We start from the raw sequence: 16966 nt of genomic DNA, 5'->3' as shown, positions 1-16966 counted from the left end.
CAGATATGGCTCAAGTTCTAGAGCACACGGGCTCCATGCCAGGTACAGCCTCTAGTTAATAAAAACGGAGCACCAAGAAGGTAGAGCAAGGAGAACCAATCGGCAGTAAGACTATATCAGGAAGGCGGCAGACTGAAGCGGGCAAGTGACCTGGAAGGGTGGAGGTGGGGGGCTGACAGGGCAGTTAAGGGGTTTGCCTCTCATCCACCGCCTGGTTCAATTTTTCCAGTACCACACAGACCCCCAGACCGTCAGAGGTCACTCCTGAGGAATAAGCTACCAACAGCCCTGATGTGGCCCCAAAGACCCCTCTGAGGAAAAGGAAAAAAAAAAAACACAACTGGAAACCAGAGAACAGTACAGTGGTTATTATACATGCAACCAGAAACCAGGGTTCAGGTGTTTGCTTTGCATGTGCCTATGCACCTGTATTCAATCCCCAGCACCCCGTGGCGGGGAGAGGAGCCTGAGTCCCACCAGAATGTGGCCAAAAAAAAAAAAAAAAAACAGGAAAAGAAAAAGGAAAATGAGTTTGACAGGGCCAGGCCCCTGGGAGCAACACATCCCTGGGCTCCTGCACCAATCACCCCCAGGCGACAAAGCACAGCAAGCACTGAGCACTGGCAGCAGCTTGGAAGAGGGGTTATCCACGGTGGGTCTGTTTGAAGCTCCCAGAACAAGGAAGGCCTCAGTGAGTGACCCTGACCTAGTAGTCCCTAAGTCAGGGACTAAGAAAATGCTCACTAATACAGAAAGGCATGTGCCCCGATACTTTAACAGAATGAAGTCTGCCCACTGGAGCAAGAACACAGGAACAGAACATTTATTAAATGTTATTGAATGCCACATAATAGCATAGAAATTCTTAATAATCCTGAAAATAAAATGAGCAAGATGCATGATATATAAAAAGTATATTACAAATGTTTGTAAGGACGGTCATCTGCCAAATGGCGGGTGCTGGGCAGACACTGGTCCCCCGACAGAGACACTGAGGAAGCTTTGCTCCTCCCCGGGGCCAGAGGTTCTGCCCAGCACACCACCAACTGTCCTCCATATTCTCAGAGCACATCTCCACCGGCCAGGAAAGAAAGGGCCCCCAGCTGCCCAGCAAGGGCAGAGCTAGAGAGCTGGGTGCACATCAGATGTACCTCTGTACCTCCAAGTCTGAACTCTGCCTGGCCACCTCCATGTGGCGACTGTCCCTGACCTCGCATGCTCCCGGTGGCCACTGGAGCCGTCGTTCCTGGAGACCCACACTGAGAGGGGCTGAGAGGCAGCTGGACAGCAGAGCGCCTTTACCGTCCAGCTGAACTGGAAAGGGCACCACCAGGCCCTGCACCTGCCAACACATACTGCGGAGACCAGGCCCCGCAGGGCCACCCTAAGTGTCTGTGGACATCTCCTCCAGCCAAGCAGGTGGACAGGCAGAGCCCGGAATAAGACACCACAAGGGCAGCAGCCTCCAGCAGGGCAGGGACTTCCACAGCTCCCAGGCAGAGGGAAGGCAGAATTCCAGCTGACCCGACACCTAGGCCACATCCAGGGGCAGCTGACAGGCAGGGGCCATGGCCATGTGGCCACACACGGCGCTGCAGTCGAGGCAGCAGGTGACTCCTGTCCCTGCAACCCACCCGAGGCCCGTAAGCCCCGCAGAAAGCAGAGGAAGACACAGGAGCCAGCTTCATGCCTAGGGACAGTGTCCAGAGAAGCAAGCACCGTGCCAAAGGCCACAGAGCACGCAGAGCCCCACTAGGCGCGGCCCCCACACATCTGCGGATGGTCAGACAGCATACGGCGATGTAAGGCTTGTGTTTCAGCTGGAGTCCAAGGAAACGATATTCTCTACAAGGTTATAAAGCTGCTTGGCTTAGTTTTAATTTCTGGAAAGTCCACTGCGTTTAAAAAATAAAGACTCTGCCTCAGTCAAAGCTCAATCACTAGTGCAGTGCCAGGCAGCTGCTGGAACCACCTGTCTTCTGGAGGGCCCCGGAGCGCCGACGCCACCCTGGCCAGCAAAGCAGCTGCAGGGCAGTGGGCTCCCTGGGCGCCCTCCTGGGACGGGCCTCCCAGTCCTCTGCCCACACGCAGCAGCGGGAACCAGAGTCCCGAAAGCCGGGCACTCACCACCCTGTCCACTTCCTGCGCCAGGAAGGCTGGCGCCAGAACCGAGGAAAGTGTCCATGAGGAGACTCAGCCACACCAGCCGGCAACCAGGGCACAGGTGGCAGCACCAACAGTCCGACGCATCTGGGCAGCGGCTCCGCGGTGCTGACGGGGGCATGAACTGGGTCCACTGCCCGGCAGGCTGCAGCGGCTTAGAAAGGCTTGTCGCCACCCCCGTTCGGGGAGGGAAGGTTGTCGCTGCCGTTCTCTCTGCCGCCCACGACCTTGGACTAGAGAAAGGCACGCGTAAGGGAGAGCACTCCAAGAAGGCAGGCCCCGGGCTGGGCAGGACTCAGACGGCACGGCCACTCCGGGCAGAGCCCTGCGCGCACTTGGGTGCATGGCCCTGGCGGTCACCCATTTCCCCAAGAGACAGGTCACACCCCACCAAGAGAATCTGGGTACAATTACCTTGATGGTGCCAACTCGGTCTTCAAAGGACTTGAAGGTGGCGGAAGTCCTGTGAGGAAAGGGGAGGAGTGGGCATGAGGGAGTGGCAGGTGCCCTCAGGAAACAGCCTCAGGGTCAGGCCCATCCTCGGCAAAGACCCTAAGACTTCACTGCAAAAAAAATACAGAGAACAGAAGCCAAAAGGGGGCAAGGTAGCCCCCTGCAGAAAGTCCAGCCAAGGTCACTCAGAAGAAGCAGGCCCCCGGCACCAGCGCCCCCAAGAAACGAAACCCTGAAGGCTACCAGCTGGAGACACCCAGCAGCACGCAGGTCCCGGCTGAGCCCACGGGGGCTCACTAGGTGGAGACAAACACCAGGACTGTTAAGGGACGGGTGTCATGGCCAGTGCAGGAGGGTCCCGGGGTGGAGGGAAGCCCCTCAGGGCCTCGGGCATCAAGTGTGTCGGTGCACAGGTGCACGAGAGCCTTCCCACATGCCTCAGCCGACGGCCTGCCCGCCCCCCAAACCAACAAAGCCCCAGGGAACACGGTCCCAGCTGCAGGGGCGGCCTGCCCACCCCCAGCCAACAGAGCCCCAGGGAACGTGGTCCCAGCTGCAGGGATGTTACCTCATGGCTGGCATACTGATGGAGTGACGGATGGAGGAGCTGCTGCTGGGGAGCACGGCAGAAGCAGAGAAGGCGCGAGTCAGACACAGGCCAACGGGCCCCAACCCAGCTGAAGGAGCTGGCCACGCACTTGGAGCCGAGCACAACACAGACAGGACCCGGCTCTGGTGGCCGCCCTTAATTCACTCCCACCCCCACCCCAACAAGTGTCAGGGACTGAGTCCCCCTGGACTGCCGGGGGAAAGGCAGAGAGAACCATGAGCAGCACGGCGGGGCCCACCGCTCACTCAAGAGCACCTTCCCGAAGGCCGCCGGTGGGGCTGAGGACGTGCTCTGCGGCCAGGCAGGGGCCTGGCAGGGCCCACGTGCGAGGCAGGCTAGAGAGCCACACCCCCAGCAGTCTCGCCGTGTCCGGCCTTACCTAAAGGAGTGCGAGAACGGACGAGCCCTGAGAGGTGGCGGCAGCAGGAAAGAAGAAACGCAGAGTTAGGCAGGTGGGGACAGGAGTGGTGAGCAGCCGCAGAGCCCAGAGAGCGCGCAACCCCACCCCACCACACACACAATTCACACACACCACACCCATGCACCACACACCTGACACACCTATCACCGCACATGCAATCTCAACACACTCACACACACCCCACCCATACAACACCACACCAACCACACCTTACACACACATAAGACACACACCCGCGGGAGGCAGAGGGAAGGAGCCAGTAGTTGGGGCTCAGGGTCAAGCCTGCTGCACCCTTCTGTGCCTCAGAGGCTTCAGGCCCTGAGAGGGGCCAGCAGCTGAAGTGCCCGAGGGCCACCGGGGGGGGAGAAGCACCCACAACAGCCCACATCCCTTCAAGGTGCTTAACACCCCCTTGCAGTCAGAAGAGGACTCTGCCGCTAGCCCAGCAACCTGGCCTACTCCCTGCCTCTCTGTCCTGGACAGGCCCGAGGGTGGTGCCAGTGGGGGGAGCTACCCCACACCTGACCCTGACCCATTCTCAGAAGTGGCAAGGGGTGCGCTGACCTCCAGCACAGACGCCCCACGGGGGGCCGCACTACAGGGGACTCACACAGGCTGTGCCACCAACCAGCTCACGACCGATCGAGGCCACACTAGGAGGCGGCTGGCAGAGTCCGTCAGGGAGTCTCTGCTTGACAGTCCCAGACCTGATCAGCGCGTCTGCCCCGACAGTGACCTTCACGGGGGGGCCCTTACACACTGACCCCCACACACTGCCACATTCTCCTTGCTGGATCTCTGGAGGCCAGGCCAGGCCACCAGGGCTGTGACCGCTGCACAGCCCAGAACCCAGAGAAGAGCCATCCCGTGTCAAACAAGAGAACAAGAGATCCCCCAGGCCAGGGGCTGCCGTGAGACCCCAACAGGGTTGCCCAGGCAGCTAGCTGCTCAGAGCAACAGCCCACAGAAGTCCTCCTAAGTCATACAGCTGTTGGGGGGGCCCCAGGCAGAGAAAGCAGAGACAAGGGCAGAAAGGTTCTAAACAAAGAGCCCAGGCGGCGGGACTGAAGGGGAAGCCACTCTGACTGCAGGCCAGGGGCCAAGTCAGGGAGTAGCTGGAACACACCCCCACAAGGGAGAGGTCAGAGCAGCCGCCCCCCAGAGACCCACAGGACTGAAGCCCAGGAGAGCAGGGCCTGGAGACCGTATCTCACTGCAGCTGGCAGCCATGATGACAGCCTGGCCCCCGAGAGGGCCTTGCCAAGGGCCTCACACACACCCCCTGCCCCAGCTCCAGGCCCACCAGGGAGGGGGAGGCCAAAGGTGGCAGGTGGGAGGAGCTACCTGCTTTCCTTGGCCCCAGGCCTGGGCTCCTGAACACCTCTGAGGGTCCAGAGGGACCGCTGGCCCCCGGAGAGCACCCTGGGCTGAGGGCCCTGGAAGGGGGAAGATCCTGCCAGTACTGGGCGGGGGGACGGGTGACAAGTAGCAGCGTCACCTCGTGAGAATCGCCACAGCACTCCTGGCCCTGCAGCTCCCCCTGCCCACCCCACCCCCTGCCCACCCGCCCAGCAGAGGCAGAGAGAAGATCCCAAGCGGGTTCGACAGCAAAGGTGGACACGCAGTCCAGAGCTTGCTCCACTGGCCCAGGGCTGGGCGGTGTCGCACCTCATGTCTCCAAGCTTCCTGCTGATGGCAGAGCCCACAGTGGACAGGGCAGCTGAGGTCTTCTGTCCCGCCTGGGAGAGGGTTTCCTGAGTCTTCTTGTAGCTGAGAAGGGAAGACAGCACTTACAACCTGCCCAGAGCAGTGGCAGGCCCAAGCCCAGGCCTGAGAACTGGGCACTGGCTCCTGTGCTCAGGTGACCCTTGGCAGGGGTCTCCTGTGCCCCCAAAAGCAGAGCCGCCCTGGAGAGCTGGGTGTTTCTCTGGGCCCGGCAGGATGCTTTAATCTCCTGTCACCTGTCACCTGCAACCAAAGCACTCAAGAACTAAAGCACTAGAGTGGTCCAGGAGAAAGTGCAGCCAGAACCTGTGCACTCTGAAAGAGGGGCTGAGGGGGAGAGGAGGGGACAGGGAGAGGGAGAGAGAGGGAGAGAGAGGGAGACAGAAAGGGAGAGAGGGAGAGGATGAAAGAGGAAGAAGAGAAAGGAGAGTGAGGAAAGAGCGGGAAGGTGGGGAGAGGGGGGAGAGAGGAGGGGAGGGGGGAGGGAAAGGGCAGAGAGCGAGGGTGCACACACCAGGCTCCCCGGGAGGAAGTAGTTCACCAGCAGCACTCGGGAAGGCAGCGGGGAGCACTGGGTGCAAGGGGTATCAGAGGGGCACTCCTGTGCCCAGCAGCCGCACCTGCAGAAGGAGCCCCAGGAGAAACCGGCCTGCTCCATGCTAAGACATGGGAGCCCCCGAGAGCAGCCCCAGGCTCCCCTAGCCTGGGAGGCGGTTGGGAAAGTGCAGTGTGGCTCCTATGCCCGCAGTTTGGACCAGCTGGCGTTCCTGAGGACCCCAAGGTTGGCCTGGCGCCCCCCAGTGCCGCCAAACTGATGGGCTGCAAGTTCCCAGCCCCAACGTGGAGAGGCACAGGAAGGCAGGGCCCTTGGCGTGGCCCAGTCCATCTGATACCAGTGCCGGCACTCCTGCGCCCAGAGCCAGGAGCAGCCTTGAAAACCCACAGGGTGTGGCCCCGCCCACCAGTGACTGACAGGCCCGCCCAGCCATCCTCAGTGCAGACCCTGCCGCGTCCCCTCCCCAGGGATCAAAGAAAACGCCAAGTTATTCTCCACTGCAGCTGTCAGGAGAAATGCAACGGTGCCCTCACCCACCCCGCTGTCAGGGCGGGGCACAGCCCAGCACCCCAAGGCCCGATTCTGCTTCTCTCTGTGCCCTGCGGACGGGGCTGGAGCACATCCTGCACGCCAGGACCCCAGAGTGCAGTCAGGCGTGGGTCTCCTGAAAACAGACCCAACAGACCCGCCAAGCCAGGTCGAGCTCTGATGGCCCGGCTGGCACTGCCAACCTCGGCTAGCTGAGGGGCCTGGCACAGCTCCTCTTGGGAGGGCACGGTCTGCACAGGGGCGCTCGCAGCATGGCTCGGGGGCTGGCTGAACTTCCGCCCAGGACAGCAACCTGTCCCATGGTTCAAAGCAGAGCTTCTTTCGTATTTGAGAGGAGAAACGCATTATTAGGGAAAGGACAGAGAAAAAGCCAGTAGATCGCCAAGCTTGCTGGTGCCCGAGCAGGGTGGGCGAAGGCACTCACAGGTCCGACTGGGTCACTTTTTCGTTCCACTCTCCGAGTTTCTCAGAAGTTCTCACATAGCTAAAAACAGAAAGTGTGCGAGAAATTACTTAGAACACTCTTACTCTGCGTCTAAGTCCAAGTGAAGGCGCCATAGAGACGGTGCAGAGGGAAAGCTGCTCGCCCTCCCTCCCTGAGGCCAAGCCCAGTGTGAGCCCTGCCACCATGCAGGGTCTCGAAGCATACCAGGAGTGATCCCTGAGCACCGGAGGTCAGATGAGGGGCGCGCGCACACACACACACACACACACACACACACACGCACACGCACACGCACACGCACACGCACGCCCCTCCAGGGGAATGGCAGGGCCTGCTGGAAGGGGCAGGGACAGACCCCACCACTGGGCGGGGCGAGAGTAGGACTACTCTGCACAGACTGGCCCAGTGCACGCACATGCGCGCAGCCGGGCGAGTAAGAGCAGGATCACCTCTGTGCAGACCTGCCCAGCAGGCCGGGCCGAGTGAGGGGCTCCTCGCAGTGCCTGTGACCCCAAACACGTTTGAGATCATTTACTGAAATACGAAACTATACTTTCCTAGCACAAAGAAATTTTTTTTTTTTATAAACTTCTTTTTTGTTTTTGGGTGACACCCCAGTGTTCAGGGCTGACTCCTGGCTCTGTGTCCAGGAATCACTCCTGGCGGGGCCCTGGGTGCCACATGGGTTGTCAGGGAATAGACCCCAGCTGACCAAGTGCAAGGCAAATGCCTAAACTGCTTCTCCGGTCCCTGGTTTTTCTTTACCTTTGCTTTATTTTGGGGGCACAGCAGACGATACTCAGGACTTACTTCTGGCTCTGAGCTCAAGAATTATTCCTGGTGGGCTCAGGGTACCATATGAGATGCCAGGGATCGACCCTGGGCCAGCCATGTGCAAGGCAAGCACTTTGCCCACTGTACTATCGCTCTGGCCTCTTGCTTTGCTTCTGTGTTTTATTCTGGCTACTCCGGGCTGCACTGAGCTACAGAGGAACACACCTGCAGACGCTCTCTGAACCCAAGCAAGTACAATGGCTCGACTGAGGGCCCCTGTATGCCACCACCCCCCTCCCGGGCTCGTGCTGGGAGCAGATACCTACGCGCTCGAGACCTGCACGTCATGCCAGCTCCGCGACAGGTTCTGTCTCAGGCCCTCCAGGGCGGAGAGGCCCAGCTTCCGCTTCAGCTCCCCGCAGTGCCTCTCCTTGGCGGCCAGCACCTGGCGCAGCGTCACGATCTCTTCCTCCACCTGTGGGGCAGCGGTCGGCAGTCAGCCAGCGCAGGGCCCCGCGCTCAGGAGACAGGGAGCTGGCCATCCGCAGAGCCCAGCGCCCCTGCCATGGCGGCCCTCCAGCCGACTCCACACACTCTGCATCCTCTAGCAGGGACGGCGAACCCTGCACCCAACGGCCCCCAGGGCCCTCCCCTTTCCCTCTGGGCTCTGGGGCTGGGCTTGTGCAAGAGCAGCCAGGCCCTCTGAGCCCAGGAGACAGTGACGAGGCAGACACAACGAGCCCGGGGCTTAGGCCAGCCGGAGCCACGGGGCAGCAGAGGGCCAGGCGTGCAGCAGCCGGAAGGACGCGGAGCATGGAGCTGGGAGCAGCCTCCTGCACGGCCAGCTGTGGCTCAAGGGTAGAGAAATGAGGAGTCTCCCAGCGGCTTTAGGGGTGCAGGGTTCTCACCAATTTCACTCCTGTGTTACACCAGGAACAACGATTCTCAGTCTGGCTCAGCCTGTTTGGAGGGTGCAGGTGGGTACCAAGGGCAGTACAGGGCTGGGGAGGCCACAGCAGGCAGCAGTGCTAGGGTGTGGCCCTGGGGGAGCCTCCTCATACAAAGAGGCACTTGGTCTGGAATCTCCCTGCTCCCCAAGAGTGAGCCTTCAAACAGCTGTTCTCAGAAAAGCAACACAGGAAAATGCAGTTTGGAGCTAAAGAGTTAAAGAACCAATTAAAACACACATGAGATCATCTTAAAAGGAGACTATTCCCGGCCAATCCAGAAGTCAGTTGCTCATCACTGGCCAGAGGTTCCAACAGGGCCTAATGCTGGCGTCCTCCAGGAACCCGGAGGTGGAAAATTCTAAGTGAAAAACGAGTTCCCACGTCATTCCATCTATGGGTCACGGGCCTCACACACATGAAATCTTTGGATCTGAGGTAAAAGGCAAAGCCTAGGGCACAAGATACAGGACAAGGGTTCTGCAGCTCACCCTGGTTAGATCCCTGGCACCACGTACAGAGCCCCAAGTACTGATGGACATGACCCAAGAAACAGAAAATAAAACAACAAAATAAAAGGCAAACTCTAGCTTTCCTTGAACTTGAGGCTGTGCCTCCCTTAACCCTTTTTGAATTCAGAGAAGGTCTAGAAGCCTCCACTTGGGGCTGGACTGGCAGGTCAGAGGGGGTCAAGGAGATGGGACGGAAAGTGTGCACCAAGGCCTGCGGGTAAGCCTTGGCTATGGTGCAACCAGGGAACCTCTGGGGCTGGGCTCGATCCCTGGTACCACAAATGGTCCCCAAAGCACTGCCAGCAGTGATCCCTGAGCACAGAGCCATGAGTAAGCCCTGACACCACTGGTTGGGGGCACAGAACCGAACAAAATCACAAGGCCAGAACAACAGTATAGCAGATAGGGCGCAACCTTGTATGTGGCTAATCTGCATTCGATCTCTGGAACTAAATATGTCTCCAAGCCCGCCAGGAATAATCCCTGAGCACAGACCCAGGAGAAAACCATGAGCACTGCAGGGTATGGCCAAACAAAACAAAACAAAAACTACATTGAGGAGGAAGGTGGCGGTGCTATAGCACAGCAGGTAGGGTGCTTGCCTTTCACATGGCCAACCTGGGATCAATTCCTGACACCCACATGGCTCCCCTAACCACCAGGAGTGACCCCAAAACCCAAACCCAAACCAACAGGAAAGCCATTTGGAGCAGGGGGGCTGCTCGCGGTACCGGCGCTCATCACATCGCACATGCCCAAGGCCAGGCTGAGCCCTGGCGAGCCAGCACTGCCAGGCCAGGCACAACCCCAAAAAAATATTCCCTCGGAGGCCTTTATTCTGAAGCCCTGTGGACTTAAGGCATCCTCCCTTTTATTACCACTTCCTTGCTCTGAGGGCCACATTGAGCCATACCCAGGAACATTCAACGCCTTCTGAGTGCACAGCCTGTGCTCCGGTCCTGAGCCTTCTCCCAGATCCCAGAAGACTTGCCCAAGATGAGCAGGAATGCAGCCGGCTGGTGGCATCGGGGAGTGTCCGGCTGAACGCCCAGACAGACACTGCCGGCAGCAGCACCCGGGTTCCCCAGCGGACAAGCTGTGCTCTGGCCCCGCAGGAGCCTGTGAGACCCTCTGCCCACCCCCAGACACATGACCCACACACAGTACCTTTGCGAGCTCAGCCCTGAGCTCCTCCTCCTCCGCCTCCGTCAGGCCCTCAACAGCAGGACTCTGGGTAGCCACAGCTGCATCAACGGGGACATCTGTCATGGAGTCGGAGAGCAGGCCTTTGTTGGGAGAATTCAAGCTGATGTCTGACCGAAACAAAACGAGGCCCAAGGTCAAAGAACAGAGTGAAGCAGGCCTGTGATGCAGAGGGAACAGGACGGGGGGTGGCTCCTCCCTGCCAGGAACAGCAGCAGTGGGACCTGAGAGGCGGCAAGCCAGTGAGTCTCAGGGGCTTGCAGGCACTCACGCACCTGTTCAGGGGCCCAAGGGTGACACCTCCACAGGTAGGACACTTTTGTTGAAGGTGTGGTTCAGAGCAAAGGAACCTGACACTCTGCAAGCACAAGCTCCACCTTCCAGCCGACTGGCTCTCCGCTCCCGTGTGAAAAGCACACCCAGGGCTCACCAGCCACCCAGCTGCACAACGGGACTCGCCCTCCCACCAGGCCTGCATACAGTGGCCACACCCAGTCCAGGTTCCTTCTTCCCAGCCAGTGCCTCTGCCTTGTGCACCATCACTGACAAGGGGTCACCCACGGGAAAACCCCAAATCAGGTGACTTTGTTCCCTTCAAACACATCCCATCCCGTGCTTTCACAGAGGCAGTACCAAAATCACCTTCCCTGCTGCCATCCTATTCTTTCTGTAAAGAAGCCTCTTCCTGTGGTTGGTGTGTCTCCACATGAGCAAGGGAGCCAGCGGTGGTTCAGTGGAAAGCACAGCATGTGTGAGGAAGGCCCAGGCTCTAGTCTCACACTAGGCAACAAACAAGCCCACAGAAGTGAATTATAAGAGACGAAGGGGGAGAAAGAAGGGGAAGACACTTGCCTTGTACATGGCTGACCCTGGTTCGATCTCTGGTACAGTGTAGGGTCCCACGATCCCTGCCAGGAGTGACCCTGAGCACAGAGCCACAAGCAAGCTCTGAGCACAAATGCCCCCAAACCAAAGACTTTCTAAAATATTTTAATTTAAGGTAAAAGGCATCAAGGTTGAAAAGAAGCACGTCTCTTTCACTGAAGATAAGCCCATAGAACTTGTGTCTGCTAAAAATAGACTGAACACACTTGACACCAAAGCAGCCCCACCTACGGGGCCCTCCCAGCAGGGGCCTGGCAGGCAGCAGAGGCTTACTAAAAGGTACATGCACCCACTTGTTGTCTTAGTTTGGTCTTGGGACCACACCTGCACAGTTCAGAGCTTACTCCTGGCAGACTCGGAGATGACTCCAACTGGGGTGGGCAGCACGCAAGGCCCTGAGCCTACAACATCTCTCCAGGTCCCTGTTTCTGTCGGTCTAATCACACAGATAGATTTGAATGATTGGCCTTCAGCATTAGTATCAACTACACCGCATGTGCTCAAAGTTAGTTATGTCTTTTTGTTTGATTCTGCTTTGGGCCGCACTCAGTGGTGCTCAGGGCCCTGGCTCTGCACTCAGACATCACTCCTGGCAATGCTTGGGGGACCACACAGGGCGCTGAGTATCGAATCTGGGTCAGTCACAGCAAGCAAGTGCCCTCTCTGCTGTCCTATTGCCCTGACCCAAACCCAAACAGTTCTCAGGAGTGACCACTGATTGGATGAAAAAACTGTAGCACACATACACAGGGCTACTTGTCATAAGAAAAGACGAAATCATGTGTTTTGGAGCTACTAGGTTGGATCCGGAGAGTATCACATTGAGTGAAATCAGTCAGAGGGGGAAGAACAGACTCAAAATGATCTCACATGTGCAATGTAAAAATAAACTTCCTAGGGGAGTATCAAACTCCCAAAGGCAATAGAAACCAAGAGCAGACTCTTCTTCAGAGGAATGCCTGCCTGCCACTGGGGCAGCTGTGTGTGTACATGTTGGAAGACTGTGTGTTTATGTGTGTGGGTGTGTATAAGCTGGGGAAGAACGCCAGAACAATCTAACAAGGGAAATGTGCCTGCCACAGAGGCTGACTGGGGGGTAGGAGGGAAACTGGGGACACTGGTGGAAGGCAAAGCACCGGTGCAGATTGATGTTAGAACATTGTAGCCTAAAACTTAATCACAAATATCTTTGTAACTTTATGATTCACTGCAATAAAGAAGTGACCCCTGGCAGTGCTGGGGGTCTGTATGCATGTGCCATGAATTCAAACTCGGCTCTGAGGAAAGTCAGGCTGGTCCCTAACCTCAATACTCTCTCTAGGCCCAGCACTCCTCCAGAATAGTGCATGTTTCAGGCGTGAATTGAAAATCCAAGTGTATCTGCTACATCGACCAGGGCATGAAGAAGAGCCCAAAAGGCTGGATACACGAACGGTGCTCAGGCTCATGTGCACAAGGGTACATGATGGTCCGGGCACCAGACGGTCCCTGGAACGCTTCTGAAGTATGACCCAAAAAGCAAGCAGACATCCTAACTAAAGGTCTTATCCTTCACCACGCCTTTGTCCCCTCTGTCCAGCTTACACCCTCTCTCTTCCGTGGGGGTGGGGTCTTGGGGCACACACAGCGGTGCTCGGAGCGCCGATCTGGGCCTCCCTCGCCACCCCCGGGCGGCCTCCTCGCCCCTTCTAAGGCATCAAAAGCAAACGCGAGCCCCAGGACAGCGAAAGCAGAACCCGGCACCGACCCGCCGGCCGGGCCTGCCCGAGCGGGCGGACGGGCGCGTGCAGCCCCCGCGCACGGGACGGGCGAGGCCGGCCGGGAGCGCGGGGGGTTGTCCGGGCGCCCCCCGGCCGCGCCGGGCCGGGCCGGGCCGACCCCGAGGACGCGCGGGCGGCGGCGGGGCGCGGAGCGGCCGAGCTTAGGCGCGCGCCCCCGGCGGCGCGTACCTTGGCCAGCGGAGTCCATGTTCGGGCGGCGGCGGGCCGGGGCCGAGACCGGGCGCGGGCGCGGGGCGGAGAGCGGGCGCAGCGGAAGGCGCGGGCCGCGTACACAGGCGCCACCGGAAATCCACCGCCACCGCGGCTCTACGTCATCAGCACCGCGCCGACCCACTTCCGCTTCGGCGCGTGCCCCGCCCCCTCGAGCGGGGTCCAATGACGGTGTGGCCCCGCCCAGCACCGGTCCTTCGCTCCAGCCTGATAGGCCGACATTGCGGACGTAGCCGGAAGGGGAGACGAGGTCCTCCGCCAGCCCCGCCCCCGGCGTCCGGCCGGCTCCGCCCCGGACCCGCGCTGGTACCCGGGAGCGGCAGGGCCGCGCGGAGGGCCGGCGAGCGGGAGGACGGCCGGGGCGGCACCCTGGCGGTCCGGCTCCAGCCCGGTCCCGCCACCGAAGGCCCCCTCGGCTGTGGCACCTGCCTCCGCCTTGTCAGTTTTTATAGTCCGGGCTGGCCCTGCGGGGCCGGGCTCCGGGCACCCGAGGGAATTGCGGCCGCGCTGGAGTTTGTGTGACGTATCTAGGGCCGTGTCCACTGCCGAATCGGTGTTCAGGCCCAAGACTGCCCTCCTGCAGCCCAGCCGCCCCCTGCACCTCGTTCACCTGGCCGCAGCGCCTTCCTCGCGCCCCCTCCCCGGCCAGGGCCGGCGCGGCGCGCTAGGCTCCGCCTGCCCCGCTCGCCTCCTTGGCAGCGCTCCTCGCTGCAGCGCCTCGCCCCTGCGTCCTGCAGGGGGGCACGCGGGAAGAGCGCCGAGGGTGGCAGGGCTCTGCGGCAGGGCCGTGGCCCAGGACGGCCATACGTGCGACCCCACGCCCACCGTCCCCAGAGCCAGCCTATATCCAGGCCCCCCCGAAGGCCGCCGCCGGGCGTCCCACGGCGGTGCCCCACCGCCCCTCCGAGGCGCCCTAGCCCATAACCGGGATCAAGCTTATCCTGCGGTCCCTGAAGCTGGGGATGGGGAAAGAGAGCGAGGGTCAGCGGGCTTCTGCCCCCTGCCCCAGACACCAGGTCAGGATCCGCAGGCAGGGCCGGCTTTACTGTTTCAGGCTGCGGGAGGGGGTCACAGCCAGGGCAGAGGGCCACAGCGCGGGCTACAGCCTCCAGGGCAGCTCGAAGTCCTCGGGCTCCAGCGGGCTGCAGTGAGTCGCCTCCAGGTTCTTGAGATGCTTGCGGGCCAGGAAGAGCGCGAGCTGGCGGCGCCGGCGGGGACTCAGGCCCCGGCCCACCAGCCACGGGAAGGGGAGCCCGTGGGGGCCCCAGTCCTCCTCCTCCTCCTCCCGCTCCTTAACGCAGCGCTCGCGGTAGGTGCGCAGCAGGGCCAGGCACCACTCGTCGTCCAGGCGGTGGCGCGCGTAGAAGGCGGCCTCCTGGGCCAGGCTGCCCAGCTGCAGCCAGCGCGTGACCATGGCCAGGCCCTCGCGCACCATCACGGCGGGGTACCGGTACTGCAGCAGGCGCAGCAGCAGCTCGTTGCCGCGGTTGCCGCCCACGTCGCCGGCCGGCAGGGCCTGCGTCTGGTCCGAGGCGCTGACCACATCGTCCAGCGTTCGCCGCAGCAGCAGCACCGGGCCTGGGTACAGGCACAGCTGCTCGGCCACGTTGAGGTTGAAGTGCTCCCGCACGGTGCGCACCACCAGCCCCTTCCAGCTCTGGGGCATGACCTTCAGCGCCAAGGGCACGAGGTCGTCGAAGGTGGCGTCCAGCACCAGCGCACCCAGCTCGGGGTACGTCATGGCGGCCCAGGTGGCCGTGAAGCCACCGATGGACCAGCCGTAGATGACCACGTGCGCGGGCGGGAAGCGCAGGCGGTGCAGCGCGTACTTGACCACCACGTCCATGGCGTTGGCGTCGTGCTGCGGGAAGGGCTCGCCGGTGCTGGCCCCGAAGCCCGGGTGGTTCCAGCCCAGCACGGAGTAGCCGGCCTCCAGCGGCGCCGACAGGCAGCCCATCTCGTAGAAGCCGGCGTTGCCCTCGCAGCAGATGACCAGGCGCAGGCCGCGGCCGTGGGCGCCCGGGTCCCCGCGGCGGTCCATAAACATGGTGTCGATCTCGTTGCCGTCACAGGCCACCAGCTTGGCGCGCCGGCCGCCGTAGCGCTCCACCAGGCGCTCCTGGCCCTGCTGCAGCAGCGGCAGCAGCGCGCGCGTCATCAGGAACATGGAGCCCGGGTACACGAGCCAGCGGCCCAGCGAGTGGGCCAGCGCGTAGCTGGCCAGCTGGCCCGGCAGGTCGCGCAGCTGCTGCAGCAGGCACAGCGCCTGGCTGCGCGCGCCCCGCGGCGCCCGGCCCGCGTCCCCCAGCGCCGCGCCCCGGAGCAGCCACACGCCCGCCGCGGCCGCCGCGCACGTCAGCGCCCCGCGCCCGCCGCCGCCGCCCACGGCGCACACGTCGTCCCAGCGGAAGTCCACGGGCCAGCCGCGGAAGGCGTCGGTGTAGTTGGCCGTCAGGTAGAGCTTGAACACGTGCACCAGCGCCTTCACGAAGCACACGACGCACATGGCAGCGGCCGCTCGGGCGCGCCGCGCAGGCCTGGGCGCCGCCGCCGGCCCTTTGTGCGCTGGCCGCGGGCAGGGGCGCGCGCCGCTCCGGGCTTTGTGAGTCACGGCCCGGGTGACGGCCGGCCTGCGCGACGCGGGCGACGACGCGCCCGGCCCGCACCACCCGAGTGGACACGCGCCCAAGGCCGAGCCGGGCCGCCCAGCCCGGGTGGACATAAGCCCCGCCCCGCCCCGGTGGGCACATGCATTGCCCGGGTGGACACGCGCCCTGCTCACCCCGCCCGCACCACCCGAGTGGTCACGTAACTCGCCCGGGTGGGCACGCGCCTCAGGCCAGGCCTGCCCACACAGTCCTTCCCTCGAAGGGGACAGCCCGGGCCCGGTTTTCCTTTTGGGGTGGATGCGGCTGGGGCGTGCACAGGGACCCTCTTGGCGGGCTCAGGGAACCATGTGGGCAGGAGGCCTCCGCTGTGGGCCAGCACTCGGACTCCAATCTCAGATAAATCCCTCCCGGGTGGACGGGCCAGTGGGCAGCCCTGGCCCTGCCCGGGAGCTCCAGCTGCCCAGCCCATCCTGTCTGAGGCCAGGGAAGGCCAGCGGGGGCGCCGCAGGGGGCCGGGCTGGGGAATGGGGGGCTCTGTGCCCACCCACCGCTGTCGGGGGGGGGGGGGCTGGGATGGGGAGGCAGCACCGCCCCCATGTCTGCCTGAAGGCTGAACCCGCCAGACTTTATAACCCGGCCCTCCCCCGGGGCCTCCGCCAGGCAGCCCTCCCAGCTGAGGCTGGAGAGCAGTGATTTACTCCTCATCGAGGCGGCGTGGGGGTGCACCAGCCCCTGCAGGAAGTGGGGCACGGGGAAGAAGGGAGGGGGCGCCCGCTTGGGGACAGGATGAGGGGTCAGAGAAAGGGCGGAGATAGCCAGGACAGCTGCTGAACATCTGGGAGCTGACCGGTCGGGCTTCCTCAGGATGGGACGGCCCCACACCCTCCTTCCGGCCTCCCAGGGGCTAGGCGCTGGGCTCTGCAGCCCACAGGGTCTGGGGGCCCTGAGCTGTCCAGGCCTCCGGTGGGGCTGGCTTTGTCCTGGGCTTGGTGGCACGGAGAGCACGAGGGCCTCACAGGACGGGCCCCCTGGTGCCTGAGGGGAGCCCCCAGAATTCCAGGCCTGCCCCTCCACCACCTGGCTGCCCTGCCAGGAAGGGACCGAGGCCGGCGGGCCACGTGGG

General features: G+C 62.0%; 2 protein-coding genes across 8 annotated transcripts; both read right to left on the bottom strand.

The window, feature by feature from the left end:
* Positions 1-800: 800 nt before the first annotated feature.
* Positions 801-14010, bottom strand: TPD52L2 (TPD52 like 2). 7 transcript variants are annotated; one of them, XM_055138751.1, is made up of 9 exons: positions 13193-14001; positions 10323-10417; positions 8023-8171; positions 6902-6961; positions 5316-5417; positions 3606-3632; positions 3185-3229; positions 2578-2626; positions 801-2396 (listed from the first exon to the last, which is right to left on the bottom strand). In XM_055138751.1, exons 1-9 carry the CDS (start codon positions 13209-13211, stop codon positions 2319-2321), a joined length of 624 nt encoding a protein of 207 aa, XP_054994726.1. In that variant the 5' UTR covers positions 13212-14001; the 3' UTR covers positions 801-2318. The 7 variants fall into 7 exon arrangements, with proteins under 7 accessions (XP_054994726.1, XP_054994725.1, XP_004620310.1 ...); XM_055138750.1 differs by having other exon boundaries at positions 10323-10468; positions 13193-13494; XM_004620253.2 differs by having other exon boundaries at positions 3185-3226; positions 10323-10468; positions 13193-13462.
* A 156-nt stretch (positions 14011-14166) lies between these two features.
* On the bottom strand, positions 14167-15740 carry ABHD16B (abhydrolase domain containing 16B). The gene has a single exon (XM_004620252.2). It carries the CDS (start codon positions 15738-15740, stop codon positions 14334-14336), a length of 1407 nt encoding a protein of 468 aa, XP_004620309.2. The 3' UTR covers positions 14167-14333.
* Positions 15741-16966: the final 1226 nt, after the last annotated feature.

The sequence above is a fragment of the Sorex araneus genome, chromosome 5 (genome assembly GCF_027595985.1).
Source record: "Sorex araneus isolate mSorAra2 chromosome 5, mSorAra2.pri, whole genome shotgun sequence".
Classification (NCBI taxonomy): Eukaryota; Metazoa; Chordata; class Mammalia; order Eulipotyphla; family Soricidae; genus Sorex; species Sorex araneus.
The sequence above is the reverse complement of the archived record's forward strand: the minus strand, read 5'-3'. Positions and strand labels throughout refer to the sequence as shown.